General features: G+C 34.4%; 1 protein-coding gene across 1 annotated transcript; it reads left to right on the plus strand.

Annotated features, from left to right (window-relative positions):
• The first annotated feature begins 13379 nt into the window (after positions 1-13379).
• Positions 13380-16914, plus strand: LOC143594382 (uncharacterized). The gene is made up of 4 exons (XM_077073708.1): positions 13380-13512; positions 13604-13738; positions 15241-15472; positions 16063-16914. The coding sequence occupies exons 1-4, from the start codon at positions 13480-13482 to the stop codon at positions 16653-16655; spliced, it is 993 nt and encodes a 330-aa protein (XP_076929823.1). The 5' UTR covers positions 13380-13479; the 3' UTR covers positions 16656-16914.
• Positions 16915-17136: the final 222 nt, after the last annotated feature.

Raw genomic sequence — 17136 nt, forward strand, 5'->3', positions numbered from 1 at the left:
GGAGGTTTGGGCTGGGGTGGATTATTTGGGCTGGATAATTAGATTGATACTGATTGTTGGGGCCTTGGCTTAGTACAAGTGTTTAAAACACCAGGATCCGGAACCGGACCCGAGAAAAACACATATTTTTTTAAACCCAGGTTGGTGTTTATTACCAAACCCGTATACCGAATCGGGCCCGATTTATACCCGTAAACCGGAGCCGGGTTTTTCAATACTCGAAATCGGGTTTTTCAAATATCCAATCTATGCCAGAAAAATAACCAAGAAAAATGCATTCCAAAACCAAATCTATACCCGAAAATAGTTTTTTTTTTTTATACTTGGAAATAGGGTATTCAAATATCCAGTTTTGGAATATCCGGTTCTATACACGACCCGAACTAGAAGCTTAGGGTGTGGTTTTTAGAGATAATGCACGGACCTGAATCCGACCCGGTTATGGTCAATACATGATTTTCCAACACTCAGTCATACATGTGCCCAATTCCATACCTGGAAACGGTATTAGAAAAACCCAATTAATGCACCTCTAGCTGAGGATAGATACTTGATGTGGAGAATATGGTGTGGGTCCGCCTGGTAAGCAAGAACGCAAAGCAGGTTACATACTGACCAAAAAATATACAAGCAACTCTAGTATGCTAGGTTATAAATAGAAGCCTTGTGTAACCTTATTACTCACCTTTCGGCTATACAAAATACACTAATACGTTGAAGATAGCGCTGAATTACAAACTTTTTTCAAGCGTTAAAGAGAAGAGAATATCAAGATTAAATCAAAGAGAAAATAAAGAGCACGAGTTAAAAGATTTCTTATTCATTCTTGTGATATCAAGGGTGTTGCTAGAGTTTGTTATAGTGATTTAACTGATGATCATAAGGGAACCATTGTCTTGATATTTAATGTTATTGTTGTATTTGGGTTATGAATTCTATCTTAACATAGAGTTACAATAGTTGAGAGAAAACACTATATTGACATAATGTTTATGAGAGGTTCACTAACTCGACATAGTGAACTATTGAAGATTTATAAAGACACGCCATTTTTTTTATATATTGTGCTAAAGAAGATGATCACTTACTTAGAAGAGTGAAGCGTGTAATTGGTGATCCCTATTCACTACAATTTAGATATTCGTCTACCGAAGAAAACTTTAGATCATATAACTATGGAAAGGACTAGAGTGGATTAGTTAGCATTCATCATGTATAAATTGGTTATGTCATCACTAGCCCTAAAACTCTTTACTTATCTTATTTACTAATTAGCGAGCATTACTAGAATCGTGGTTTTGAGGTTCATAGTTTATTTGAAATTTAATCTTAGTTTCGTATAAGATCATAAAGGAGATCAAATCTACATGTTTTTGACATGTCAGAAACAGGGTTAAATTGTCATCTATGGAGTGATGTTTATGCGCTGAAATTTTGTTTTAAAAATTTCTAACAAATAAACTCTTGACTTCTTGAGTACTCATCAAATTACTGTTCAATCATAGTACTTTTCTTCAAGCTTTGACTACGAATATGTAGGCAAGCTTTTACTTTCTCTCCACATGTACAACATATCTAATAAATATTTTATTTCTTTTCTTAAATAGTTCTTAGCATCATAGTTGGTCTATGCTCGTAACATTTTGACCATGGGTAGTCAAAATGTCTTATTATATGTCATGTGACATTCCTGTCAGCAACGGAGAGTTTGTAAAAATTGGTGTAGTGAGCAAAACGTCACAGCTCTCTTACAATAATTACATATATTCCCCTCTCTGTCTCTCCCCTCCTCACACACAATTTATTAAAACTCTCGCCGAACTCGCGTTTTGTACAAAACGCTCCGTCGAAAACGCTGAAGGAAAAAGCCGGGGAGGAGGGGGGTACCCCTAGCGTTTTGGAACCACAACGCCACCATCTGGCATGAGTACATGGTCTTCGCTAGACTGGCATTACTTCGGGTGATGGGTTTTTGGAAAAAAGAGATGGTGGGCTCGTGCTACCCATTGTTGTATACGACCACGGAAGTATGAGATCATCTTTTATCATTGCATTGCTCCGAATAGCCGGACTTCATTTGTTAATTCACTACTAGAAAAAAGACAATATTCCTACGAAAACGTCTAACGGATTTCCTACGAACAAAGTTTCCGACGGATTTCCAACAAAATTCACACAGAAAGGAAGACCCAAAATTTTCCAGCAAATTTGCTACACCTTAGCGACAAAAATATTTACGTAAGAAATGTGTAGGAAATTTCCGACGGAATGCCGACAAAAAACATGTTTCGTCGAATTTTCCTACAAATTTCCTACAAGTCTTATTATAATTATGATCAATGAAGTTCTTTAAAAGGTCATCCATGGTGCCGTTGGAATTCCGTCGGAGATTCCTACACATTTCCTACGGATATTATAAAAATATTTATGCATATTAACAATGTTGTTTTTTATAAATAGCCATCTTACATTTCCGTCGGAATTCCGTCGGTGTTTCTGACACATTTCCTACATATCTGTTTTTTATTTATTAAACAATTATAAAAGTCTTCAGTACACGTTCCCTACTAAATATGAATTTTAATGTTTGTTTAGGTTTTATAACCCGCGCATCGGGTTTGTGTCTGTAATGTAAATGCTAATGACAAATAAAATTGCGTGTTACAGACATAAATTTAACAACCTCCAAACGTTTCTCAAAAGTTGAGTGTAGAGTAAATTATAACAATTGTAAAGGGTTGTTTCGACCACATCTCAGATGAGGGGTCAGCTCATCATCATCGAGTTAAATATGATTTTCCAATAAGATCGATGTTTATATAAAGTCAAGCTTATTATGTTATGCTCTAACACCATAAAATTTTGGACTTTATACATATTAGCCTCAAACAAACAAATGAGCCTGCATAGCAAATTAAGGAAGGCCTCAGATGAGCTTATGCTCATCATCATCATCATCATCAACTCATACTATATGTTTAATGAAATCGTATCTCACACGAGGGTTCATGATCACAACCTTCAAACCCAAAAGTGTTAAGACTTACGCATATTAACATTGTCAAGTCCATTGAGATAGCGTAACAAGTGAACACATACATATTAGAGGTGTATAAAACTGGTTTTAAACCCAAACCGACCCGGTTTTAAACCAAACCGATTTAGTCAACGACTAGTCAAAACCGGTTTTGACCCACACCGGTTTAGAAGCAAGATAGGCCGACTTGGTCATATCGGTTCGGTCCGGTTCAGTTTAACTGGTTTTCCTCAAACTGGTTCGGTTTTAAAATCGGTTTGGTATATCTTATGGGAACCAGTCCTGAAACTGACTATTTGGGTCGGTTTAGGTGAAACCAGTTTTAAAAACAAGTAAGTGCCAAGTGAAACTTTCGTTTACTTTTACTTGGTCAATTCAACTTGTCATTTATATTAGAATTCAAAATTAGGTTTGACAAATTCACTTCAATTTGAAATTAATTTTGATTCAAGTTTGTAATTCAAATAGAACTTGAATTGATTCAATTTAAATTTAGCGAAAAGAACAAAGTGATTGAAGTTGTACAAAAAGTTAATATTAGGGCTGAGCATGAAGAACCCAAACCCGAAATAACCCGATAAACCAACCCTTTTTAACCAAAGTCTGAACCTTACTTTAAACTAAATTATCTTTTTGTTAATCTACACCCATAAAATCAATAGTTAATTTTCATTCAGATTTTCGGTTTAAAACCGAACTGACCCCTTTTCATAGCCGAATACGTTTATACCATGTGCACCCAAACTTATATTGAGCAAAAGAAATCCAAGTCGGTCCTTTTGATTTACTCGCCCCTAGTTAATACGCTAAACCTAATTGTATAAAAAAGAAAAATGATAAAGATAACTTACAAATTCTTGTTTTGATTATCGGGTACAAAACTCAAATCCCACAAGACTATTAATGTTGAGCTCTCCCGCTTAATACATTTTCTTGCTTTCTTTTTCGAGGTGGGTATCTAACAATATATCAAACCACTTAATCTAAAATGAATGCCGTTTTTATTTTTTACATTAATGAAAGTATGCAGGGTGTAGGGTGTATACATTATGTCTGATGTGCTTGTGCGTGGTAGTCGTCGTCTTATCCGTGGACGTGTCATGATACCTAGGAAAGGTGATAACGATCGTGGTGGCTCATCACTTGTTGGATCACATGAGGATGGTTTTGGTAGTGGCGATGCCAATGGTCTACAAAAGTATACTTGTGGGAGACATGTCATCTATCGTGGTAAAGGACGTAATGGACATATTTCAGGGAAACGGAAACACACTGAGCATCATGCTGAGAGATCCCTTGAGAGTCCTGTCACTCATGGACACACTTTAGGAATGCACACCATCCATCGTGATGAAAGATTGGATGACAGTCCAATTCGTAGTGCTAATGCTTCAGTCTATACTTCAAGGAGGCACAATGTCAGTCATGCTAGGAGATTAGATTGCAGTCCTATTAGTAGTGACACTGTTGCTTCAGGGAGACACGCCACCATAGGTCTAGATGAGATAACCGATGATGATGCATACGATGACAATGATGACGAACCTGAACATCCCTCTCAACAAAACGCGTGTGATAGAGACGTGCCTCGGGACACCTCTGGGAAGAAATTTATTGTAAAGATTGGGGATAAGTATGTTTTTAGTTTTAACATTTTCATTTGTGTTGTTTATTTATGTTACATATATATTTGGTTATTTCAATATTGTAGGTTTGCGAGTCATGAGATTCATAGCCAAATCATAAAAATACTAATCGAGCACTATGATGAACCTTGGGCCACATTCAGAATGGTCCCAAAGAATGTGATCGCTCGTATGTTTGCTCGTTTTGGGGTAATATATAGTTAATTATTTTATATCTTCTTGGTAGTTTTAGTTTTGCACATTTAACTTTTACTTTTTATTTTATACAGATGCTCTATTGTTGGGATCCAGACAATGAACAACTTATATATATATAACGGATTCTGTAATATGATTAAGGGTCGGTTTAGGGACATCATGAGTGATTGGAGATTAAATTCTAAAGAAAAAGCCAAGGCAGCTGGGCATATTATTGGGGACAAAGAAGATAAATTCGACATTATTTGCAAATTTCCTCCTGATTATGTGGCTCGGGGCATATGGAAGAAACTGTGTTTGGTAAGGTAGTTCATACATTATTGTTTACTTTTAATTTTTTACCTTATATATGTATCATATATTTTTTCTCTTTATAGGGTTGGAACACGGAAAAATGGCTAAAGAAGTCCGCGAGTGGGAGAGACAACCGAACAAAAAAGGGTAGTGATGGCAATATATCTCGGCATACGGGTGGTTCTATAGGGTTTGATGAACATCGCATTCGCTTGGTAAGCTAGTTATATTTGTAAATATAATTTTAAAAAATTAGGTCAAAAATTATAATTGTTTGTGCTTTAACTTTTGTTACATTACTTCTTATTAGGAAAAACAACATGGTCGAAAGGTTAAGTGGATTGAAGTATTCTTAGATACCCACCTCAGCAAAGAAAGCAAAAAAAAGTATTGGGCGGGAGAGCTCGACATTAATAGCTCTGTGGGATTTGAGTTTTGTACCGAAAAGTCAGAACGTGCATTTGTAAGTTATCTTTAACATTTTTTGTTTTTTTATAATTAGGTATAACATATCAACTAGGGGCGAGCAAATAAAAAAGACCGTTTCGAATTTCATTTTGCTTGATCTGGTAAACATAAAATCTGCCAACACTATAATTTTCGGTACATGTGGTATACACATAATCGGGTTGGTTCAGTTTATAACTGAAAATCTGAATGAAAATTGCATCTTATTTTATGGGTGTAATATATAATCTGATCGGTTCGGGTTCAGGTCCATCATGTTTAGCCTACTATCAACTTGTACAACAACAATCGCTTTGTTTTGTTAAAATGTAGATAGAATACAAGACTGAAATGATCAAGTTGCACGGACCAGATCTCAATGAGCATCCGGATGATTATGATGTGTGGGCGAGAGCGGCAAGAGGTAACAGGGGTCGGATATTAGGGATAGGATCATCGGATCCTCGTTTCTTGGTAACTGGGACACCGTCTACAACTTCCATATCTGCATCATATATTGGTGCCCTAACGTCTCAAGAGGAGGCATTATTTACTTCTTTAATCAAAGTATTGCACTATGGATACATCATATTTACTAATGTTTTCATAACTGGAATGGACATCGAACCGGACACGCTACTGGTTCACTGGTCGGACCGGTTGGCTCGGATTAAGAACCGGATAATACTATTAATTATTTAGAAATATACATGTAAAATATAATAAAAAAAATCATCATGTTTAGGGAAAATAAGAAAACTAAAATACTATAATCAAATTATAAACTTATTAATAGTCCAGTATTACTAAATTACATTTTTTCACATTAAGTTTTTCTTGTTTATATATATTATATTTATTTATCATTAGTTTACATATGACTATATGAGTATATATCTATAATAATATATAAATAGCTACATTGTCATAATTAATTTGTCAACCGGTTCTTTTTCACAACTCGGACCAGCTAAGGTGTCGATTCCCGGTTGAACCACAGGACTGGCCGGTCCAATCCGGTTTTAAAAACAATGATATTTACTTCAGTAATCAAAGTATTGCACTATGGATACAACATGTTCGGTTTAGTTTGGCATTAAGGTTTCAATGGTTTGATATTAGTTATTAAGAAAAAAATGTTACCAAATGTTTGATCTGGAAAATGACAAGCCGGAACATGAACACTCCAATTAACCAAGATAAACCAATGTTTTTGGGTTTGATTTATTCACATGTTACCTTTACTAGTTATGATACTAATATTTTAATAATTTTGGATTCAAAAAGTTAGAGCTGAAATGGAAAAAGAACTAGAAAATGAAAGGAAGTCAAGAAACGAGTTGGAAGAACGAGTACAACAACGAGAGCAACGAATTGAACAAATGGAAAAAGAACTTAAGGAAAAAGAAGAAAGGAGGCAAAAACAATTTGATGAGTTTATGAGAAAGTTTAAGGTCGGTAGTAATTAGTTGTAGTTTGCAATATTTTGGATTTATAACTTACTAGTGCATGTTTGGTAATGTAAACCCGTTTTGAATTTATGTTAATGTGTTTGGTCACATTTATAAAGTTATGTTTTGAAATATTTATATTGTGAATTTTTAGCAGGCTAAAAATTGATTTTTTATAATCTTTTTCAAAAATGTATTATAAATATGTTGGAAAAAAATAGAGTTTTGTTGGAAATGCGTAGGAAAAAAGTAATGAAAAAAACTGATTTCGTTGGAAATGCGTAGGTAAATAAAAAACAAAAAAAGAGGATCCGTCGGAATTATGTAAGAAGCCTAAAAATTTTAAAACAAAATTTTGTTGGAAATGCGTAGGAAATTTGTGACGGAATTTTTTTGCAGGAAACACGTAGGAAAATTGGTAGGAAAAGCCTAACAAAGGTTTTCCAACGAGGTCAATTCCTACTGCATGGTTCCGTTGGAAATACGTAGGTAAACACTCTTTCCTACGCGTTTCCGACGGAAAGTGGCGTAGGAACCCCCCCCCCCCCCGGTTTTCTAGTAGTGATTGCTCAAAAAGTATCATGTCTGGTCATTGGACATTGATGACTAGACATAATTAATAATCATACCACGTCTTATTTGTGGATAAATAAAAGATTTTCGTCACTCATACGGAGTAAACATTAAATGTTTTATGGTTTTGATCAATATAAAAAAAGTGTCGGATCCTTTTTCACATACCACAACTATATTTTTTTCGTTTGATACACTAACCGCCAAAACCCAGTACCGTAACGCACCGAATCAAATGGATACTAAAGAAAATCTACAAGTTTTCACATATGTTCTATTTATAAAATAAAAAATCCTATGTAATTAATACCTACATGGCTACATAATAAGCATAGAACACTGCCATAAGCCAATGTCCTTTCAAAAAGAATCCCATCATATCCAATCCAACGGCTATCATAGTATTTATACAACTTAAAAGTTAAAACCCTTTGAAACTTCATCAAGCAAAATTAAGATTTGTAAATTGTAATGGCCAGCTTGTACTCATCTTCCATCATGGTTTCACAGGTTTATTTTTATGTTCGTTTAATATTAATCTCTAAAACATAGTATAACTTACAACATGTTTGTTTTTGTTAGGTTGGTTTGCACTTTGCTCAAAAATACTATGATGTGCTTCGGGAACACCCGGCATATCTTTACCAGTTTTACACGAGTTCTAGTACTATGATTCGAGTTGATGGTGAATCTACCGTGACCGCATCGGGTGTATCCGTAAGTTTTAAATCACTTTGAGTATATTGTTGAGTGACGCTTACTTTTATCTATGTTTCAACCTAGTATATTTGTATTTAAGTGCTTATTTTTTAAATGTTTCGCTATAAATATAAATTTTACTCAAACCCCAGTTGTAAATAATGATGTACACGTGACCGAAACATAAACGTTTAAACGTACATGTTATCAAAGCCACCGGACGTTATGGTGAGTGTCAGTACCTTAGTGAATCAAACCGATATCATAGGGTTGTCAATTCATGACCCGGCCCGAAACCCGACACAAAGAATATAGGTTTTGGGTCGGCTGATACGACCCGTATTCTTAAACAGGTCAGCCCGAACCCGACTCGGCTAAAAAACGGGTCAACCCGAACCTGACCCGTTAAAAGTGGGTTGACTTGCTGACCCGTTTAAGAAATTTAGACAAGTTAATATTTTGATTTTAAAGTTAAATACTTGAATTATAATTTTTCATGTATCTATTAACTTTTAAATGTTAAACTAATTACTTTTTGAAATATTTGGATCCACTCTCCGCTTCCAATATTTTTAATTTGTTAGTCCTAACAGTCTACTCTCTTATCATTTTCATTCGTTTTATCCTGAGCAAAATATGTGAAACTAAGTTTGTTAATTGGAAATGAGAGATGAATACATAAAAACAATTAGATGTATCACAAATTATTAAAATGTTTTATATGAATAAGAGTAATCGATTGTTTAGGTTATTATTAAACCACCAGGCATTACTCACATTCGTAAATGAACGTAAAATGGGTTGACCCGAAGACGACACGACACAAATAAATATATGGGTTGGTTTAGGGTTGAAGAATCTCAATCCGCCAACCCGAAACTTATCAACACACCAACCCGACACGATTGACATCCCTAGGAAATCACCTAGTTTTTTTTTTGAACGGTGACTTTCATAGTGGTTGAATAATCAGCCACAGCTCTCGGAGAGAGCCCCAACCGCCCCACTCGGGCCAAGACTATGTTGTCTTAACCGGGCCCACGCTTGGCATCCGAGTTTGGCTAAGCGTTCCACGAGAAAATTTCGAGCCCCCTGCCACTTGACAAGTGGCAGGAGTTGTCCGCCCACAAGAGCAAACTCTCTGGGAAGTGACACTCTAATAGAAAACTCATGTCGCCATCAAGATTCGAACTTGAAATGCCAACCGGCATTAACCTCTTACCATCATTTAACAGGCCATTTGAGCTAGCCCAAGTGGTTGGAAATCACCTAGTAAAATATTCATTTTGACCCAACAATTTATTAAAATAATTAATTACTATTAGCAAAGTAGTCAATTTCTAATAACAAGTAGCTTACCATGTTATGTTAATATTGGTTTTATTTTGTGAAAATTGTATTATTATTATTATTATTCTTTTTTTTTAAATCTCTTTTTAGCTTTTTGTTTCCTTTTTCCTCATTTTTTTCTTGGCTAAAACAGCAGATTTTTTTAATTGTTTTATTGCAGCAAATCCATTCTCTTGTTCAGTCATTACACTACAATGACATTGAACTAAACACTATAAACACTATCAAATCATGGAGTGAAGGGATAATAGTGTTGGTATCCGGTTCGATAAAATCAGACCGCTTTAGCGTTTGGAGGAAGTTTGTTAAGACGTTATAAATCAATTCAAATAAAAAAACACACTCAATCTTACAATAATCATCAACATTCATCAAAAAAAAAATCTATAGACCAACATCTTCAAGTGTTTTAAAGACAAACCGGAACCAGTGTGGTCGATTCAGTTTGATACATTGGACTGGTTCAATATAGAGTTAAATTCAATATTTATATAATATTTCTTATTTTAAAACCGTTTCTTCGTTATCATATATCTCTCTTATCATTTAAACATGTTAGACATTTTTTCTAAAATGTTGTTTACACCAATTTTCAAAGTACTCATACCAGATAATAAATTGGTCTCAAGACTAATAAATTACTTTAGGTAGGAGGGAAATTAGATTTAAATTCATATATTCAAATGTATTCAAATGTTAACTCAAACTCCTAAGTTAGCTCCTGACTTTGCTCGCTTTAACAACTTGTAAATCTGCCTATATATATGCAAATGAAATCAACCTTTTTAACCATCAATTCAATAAACGTAATAGACTTAAGGTTTTTAATCCGGTAGTGATAATGGCGAGTTCGATCTCATCTTCCGCTTCTAAGGTATTTGCTTTTCTGCTTGTTAAATCTCGAAAACATTGTGCAAGTGTTATTAACATCATGTTTGGTTTATTTTTGTTAGGTTGGTTCGAACTTTGTTACTAAGAATGACTTGTCTGGTATTGTGACTTTTTCTTATATTAGCCTCTTTGAATTAATAATATGTTGTTCATAACATGCTTAAACGACCGTTTTGATCAATAAAGTCGAACTTTGAAAATTATTGATGAGACTTGAAATTTAATCAGTCATAGTGGGTCATATGGCCAAAATCAGGACTTTCGTTCTAATAAAAAAGGTCAAATTTTGAAAATTTTTGGTCAAAATGATCGTCCACAAACACTCAAACGGTCGTTTTAAAGAAAAAAAATTAACTTTGAAAGATATTGGTAGGTATTTTGAACAATTATCCGGATGGCATTTTGACTAATGAATGTCAAACTTTTCTTAGGTCAAAACGGACGTCCATTTCTATCCAAATGGTCATATGAAATGATGTAGGATTAAATTTCAGAAGGTGTGTATAGCTGGTCCCATTTATTATATATCCTAAAGTCATAAACATTGGAAAATAATTGTGACTTGTAGATGTTAGGGGAAAGGAGATCAAGATCCATAAATGTAACAAAGATCTAAAGAGGAGAGAGGTTTTGACGTTCTTCCACACGGGCGCTAAAATGCTAGCAAGGTTAAGAGTGGATCCAACCATGTTGAACCATGGATGAAACAAATAACAACCTTTCCCGTTATTCGACCGAACGAATCCAAAAATGGTCCTATTGTGATTTCGGCTACAATAGCCGGTCACTTGGTTCGGGGGATCTATATAGCCGAAGGAGCTGAGACAGAGGTCATGTATGAACATTGTTTTAATCAACTAGATGAAGTGGTCCGTAGGAACCTAACCGAGGACTCGAGCACATTAACGGGAGTCTTGGGAGGAGTGGTGAAACCAGTAGGGCAGATTCGACTACCCGTCACTATAGGTGCCCAAGGAAGGTTCCGAACGTTGGAGATGACGTTTTTGGTTATTCGTGCTAATGCTTCACCCAACGTCATCTTTGGACGTTCGGGCCTTGGGGCCTTGCGGGCGATGGCCTCAATTTGTCATGGAGCGATAAAGTTTCCTACTCCAAACGGCATTGGGACTATGTCGTCCGAAGAAGAGGACTATGATGACAGTGTAACACCAGCCTAGTATGAGAACAAAAAATAGCTTATGTGGTCTATGTGTTCTTTAGTTATTTTCAGTTGGTAGTAGTGAGCATTTATGTTTTATGTTTAGTACTTTATGTCTTTATATTTCTATGTTTTTGCTTGTAATGGTTAATTAAGTGCAATACAATATGCACAATTAGTTTGTGTTCTTTCATTGTTATCCTGTGTGACTATTTGTTTAACAAATGTTTAATTGAAACATATTAAGAAATTTATTGTACCTAGGCATCATAAAGTATCAGTATCAGTCCAATTTAAACCGTGAGTTTGGAAGTATATGCGTCTTATCTCTCTTATGTATCATTTTGAATAAAAATGATAGAAATAAATATTTACTGGTATCAATTTAAACCAAGAATTTGAAAGTATGTGCGTCCTATCTCTCTTATCTACCATTTTGAATGAAAATGGTAGAAATAAATATGAAAATGACATATGACAGTAAGAATATAGGTAGAAAGACTTTAAGTGTGGTGAAATGGATCATATAACATATAACGGGACATGGGTCATTTTATGAAAATTTTAACATTTATGATTAGAAAAAAATATTACTTTGTGCATCAATCATCTTTGAAATTTTATTCAATGACAAAATTCATATGGTTATTATTTAATGTTGTCCAATTCAAAAAATGTATATTTACAGAATTGATGTAATTACAACACACATGTCACAAAGTAGAATTTTATGCTGATATAAGTGAACAAAGCATATTGATAAGATTTTACAATAATTCATAAAAATCTTTTCTTAATTAAAGAAATATTGATGACCTTAGGGATCAATTCAAATCAAGGATCTCTCTCAATGTCACAATCATAATCTACATCAGCCCAAAAAATCTAAAGACCAACATATTCATGTGTTTTGAAGTTTTGAAGACTGAAGCAAAAATCAAACTTGTGGTTGATTATATTCGATAGGTTGAACTTGTTTTATATAATATATTGATAAGTTCTACATTTACTTAATTTAATATAGTATTTATACTTTATGCTATATTTAAATATTTTTAAAATTTGATTATAAACTAGGGATTCTTTGGGTTTCAAACTTTTAATTTTAGACCCGAAACCAAATCCAAATCTTTCACGGCATTTTCAGGTTCAGGTTATTTGGGTTCAGATTTTTTTGGGTTGGGTTAATTGGGTTTCGGGTATCTAAGAAAAAAAAATCAAATTATAAATAAAACTAACCCGGTAAAGCAACATTTTATTCTTCTATTACGGTTTATATTACTCATAAAATATATATAAACAATAAATAGTCGAAAAACCATAATATGTGGAATATGAACACGTGTGTTCTAAATACAATATGATATCTTTAAACAAATAGTAATTCGAGTTTTTTTGGGTTAACTCGAAACCTAGAAATCATACCAAAAACCAACCCAAGTTACTTCTTCTCGGGTTTTAAGTTGGCTTAGTTTGAGTTCAGGTTCAAATTATATCGGTTTAAATTTCAAATAAAAACGACAACCCTAACAAAATATAAAATATTCTAAAGTTTTGGTAAAATCTAAACAGTTTGTGGTCTAAAGAAATAAAAATATATTTATACCGTCACCGTATTCATCCACCTCATTCCATTTCACCTTTCTCATAATAATATTAATAATAATAAGCTGTAACCACATGTCATTAAATTGTTAGGGTTTAACAAATTAGGGTTTTAATCGGGCTGTAATAATGCCCCATTCCTACTCATCTTTCGCTTCACAGGTATTATTATTAATATTAATATTAATTCTTTTTCTTTTCTGCTCGATCGTTTAATTATTAATCTATAAAACATTTGATTTATTATTGTTAGGTTGGTTCGAGGTTTGTTCAACAATACTATGATGTGCTTCGGCATCAGCCTGAGTTTGTGAAGCATTATTACAGCGGTTGCAGCACTATGATTCGAGTTGATGGTGAATCTACTGTTACTGCTTCTGCTATGTCTGTGAGTAAAATAATAATTATTATTATTATTTTCAACTTTTGTAGTTTGTACACTTGACTTGAACTCATTTTGCCCTAGTGAAATTAAAATTTGTTTTTAGTTTATATAATTGTATCAAGAAGAAAAAGGTGTTTTGAGGTGACCCACACTAAAAATATATAAACACTGTTTTTTATTTTATTTTAGTTTTAATGAACCAAGCTGCTTGCGAGCTACTACTTGAGCTCGGATCGATAAAAAGTTGAGCCTGTGAGCTGTGACTTAAATAAAACTTATTTAGTTGTTGATTCCAAGCTCGAGCCTTGCATGGGAAGCTCGTTTTGGCTCGTCTAGCTTTAACGAGCAGGGCGCCACGACCGGTTGGTCAACCGACCCCGACCCGACACCCTGATGGGCCGGGGATTATTTTTTTAAAAATATTCATATTTTTTATATATATTTTTGAAAAAAGATGTGTATTCTTAATGTTTATACTTTATATGCAAATACTCAACTCATTAAGGCCCTATTTTTTTTTTCCGCTTTCCGCCTAAAAAGATTTCATGATTCTCGGAGACGGCCTTGTTAACGAGCCTTGTGAATTTATAAGTTTTTCCTCTGTTGGACTTCTATTCATTATTTCCCATTCCATAACCGAGCTTGAGCTTAGCGTTAGCTCGTTTAAGGTACTACACGAGCTCGAACCGAGGTTAGACTCGTCAAAGGTTTTTTTTTCAAAACATATAAAAATTAATAATAATAAACAAGCCGAGTCTGAACTTAAAAAACAACTCACAAGCCGAGCTCGAGCCTTAGAAAAAGAGCTCGAAACGAGCCGAGCATTATGGTATAACATAGATTTAAAAAGTTTTGCGGGCATGGGACATGTTTGCTACTAGGCTCGATTACCCTGAAATATGCATACCCATTTATCCAAACCATACTTGTAAAGTAAATGTTTTTACAAGTTTATATTTACTTTTTTTTAGTTTTTATAGTTTATATTTTCATTGGGCAATATAATAATTTTTCCAACTGATAATTTCCAACAAATTAATGGGTATACCCTATTATCGGGGTCTGCAAAGTCCGTTCGGTTCGGTTATGGGGGTTAACCAAACTGAATGCCTGGTTAATCGCTGGTTTTGGGTCGGTTTCGGTTAACTTCAGTTTGTTGTCAAATGCATATTTTGTGCTTCATTTTTTTCTTCTAGTTGTAATTGGTTCGTTTATGGTGTAAACGATGGAAATAGATGTATAAAAATTAGAAACAGGGGTATAAAATTTGGATAAATACATACAAGGTTCGGTTCGGTTTCGGTTAAAGTCGGTTAACGGAGACACATTAACCGTAACCATAACCGTCGGTTTTGTTCGGTTCTGGTTAATTTTGGTTAACATTCAGTTTTCGGTTATGGTTCGGTTTTTGCTCACTCCTACCTTATGCCTGACGGGTATCGGGCCTATCTTTACTGCCGTTTTTACTTTATTTATTTATTTATTTATTTATATTTTTATTGCAGCAAATCCATGAACTTGTTGAGAAATTAAACTTTAGTGAGATTAAAATCAAGACCATAAACTCTGTTGGGCCATGGAATGAAGGTATTAATGTGGTGGTGTCTGGTTCAGTCAAATCTGATAACTTCAGTGGCTGGAGGAACTTTATTGAGATGTTTTCTCTAGCTCAACAAGATAAAGATTGCACTGTTATTAATAATATTTTTCACTTTGTTGGCAAAGAAGACTTATCAGGTATTATTACATCTTCTCTTATAGTATCTTATTCAGTTAATAAAATATTATATACTGATAATTAGGGGTGTGCGTGGTGCGGTTCGGTGCGGTTTTAGGCTAAAACCAAAATAAAAACCAAAACTTGGTTTTTGGAGTTTTTGAAACCGTTCAGTTTCGGTTTTGGTTTTTCGGCTTTCGTTTTGGTTTCGGTTTTTTCGGTTTTTGCCATTTGAGCATGAAATTTTTAAGCCGAAATTTTTTTGCCAAAACTTAATGAATTTAGGTATAAATAATTTTGTTAATTGTAAAATTATAGACTATTATACATTTGACCAAAAATATTTGAGTTAAATATTTATTAAATTCTTATAAATTACTTAATATAAAATATAAAAAACAAAAATTTAGGAATTCGGTTCGGTTTGGTTTTTTCGGTTTTAATTACATGAAAAAGCAAAACCGAACCGTTAGTTCGGTTTTTACAAAAACAAAAAACCTAACCGTCAGTTTTTGTTTCGGTTCGATTTTTTTGGTTTAAATTTTTCGGTTTTTCCGGATTCGAATCGGTTTTTTCGGTTTCTTGATAATTGTGACATACTGACATGTAGGCCTGGTATATGCAAAAAATCCTATTGATATTCACTATATCAAGAGAGAGGACACTGAAACCGTTGAAGACTTCCTGTTCCGGTTCACCAAAGAAACCTCGCAGATCCCACGAGCCAATGACTCGATGAAAATATCGGGTTTTATTCATGGCGTACGCAACGATGAGCTTGTCGAGAAACTACATGAAAACATCCCAAAAACATTCAAAGACATGATAAATCGAGTCAAAGGGTTCGTTAGGGGAAAGAAGGCACGCAAGACAGCTGATGAGTCATCGCACCGCCCAACAAAAAAGGTGAGGCATAACCCCAACGGGTGCATTGATACCGACGATTGTAAGTATGACCCCAACGAGTACTGTGAATACCATGAGGATTTTGGTCATTGTACGGACGAGTGTGTCATTTTAAAGGCACGGTTTGAAGACGCATTGGAAACTGGAGAGTTCGACCTTTTTATGAAGGATATCAAGAAACTTAAAGGTAAGAATAATGAGTCCGGTGACAAAGATTCAAACAAGAAAGTGGCTCGGACGCTTTTCAGCAAAGACACTAAGGAAATTGGTGGCGTCGATCGTGGTTCTTCTGTTTGATGATTTCGTATTTGATCTAACTTTCGCGTAGTTTTTATCTAGTGTGTCCTTTGAAGGATGGTGATGTGAATGTTGATGATGAAAGACTTATAGACACTTAGTAACATAGTGTTGGATGGTTTTTATTATGAGCATATATATATATATATGAATATTATCAGTGATTTTGAATTAATTGCTTGCGTTTTTAGATCCTTTCACAAATCATTGTGGATATTGTTGCCTTGATCTTGTCTAGGGGTGCAAACGAGACGAGATGAGCTCGACTAGGCTCGAGAGTCGAGCTTGACTCGTTTAACTTACACAGAGCTCGAGCTCGGCTTGTTTCAAGCTCTATTTTCAAAGCTTGAGCTCGGCTCGTGAATGGATTTTGAAGCTCGAGCTCGGCTTGGGCTCGGCTTGTTTACTATTTATCAGTTATTGTTTATATAATTATAATTATTTATATGTTTTTTTCATAACATTATATATATTAATCAAT

Source organism: Bidens hawaiensis, unplaced genomic scaffold (genome assembly GCF_021521415.1).
Source record: "Bidens hawaiensis isolate Kalapana, Puna unplaced genomic scaffold, B.hawaiensis_p1.1 tig00043566_1, whole genome shotgun sequence".
Classification (NCBI taxonomy): domain Eukaryota; kingdom Viridiplantae; phylum Streptophyta; class Magnoliopsida; order Asterales; family Asteraceae; genus Bidens; species Bidens hawaiensis.

What these genes read in the sequence shown, in the direction of transcription:
- LOC143594382 (XM_077073708.1), top strand. Translation starts at nt 13,480, where the DNA reads ATGCCCCATTCCTACTCATCTTTCGCTTCACAG. An exon ending in ACTCATCTTTCGCTTCACAG is followed by an intron (nt 13,513 to 13,603) that starts GTATTATTATTA and finishes TATTATTGTTAG; the next exon opens with GTTGGTTCGAGGTTTGTTCA. An exon ending in TTACTGCTTCTGCTATGTCT is followed by an intron (nt 13,739 to 15,240) that starts GTGAGTAAAATA and finishes TTTTTATTGCAG; the next exon opens with CAAATCCATGAACTTGTTGA.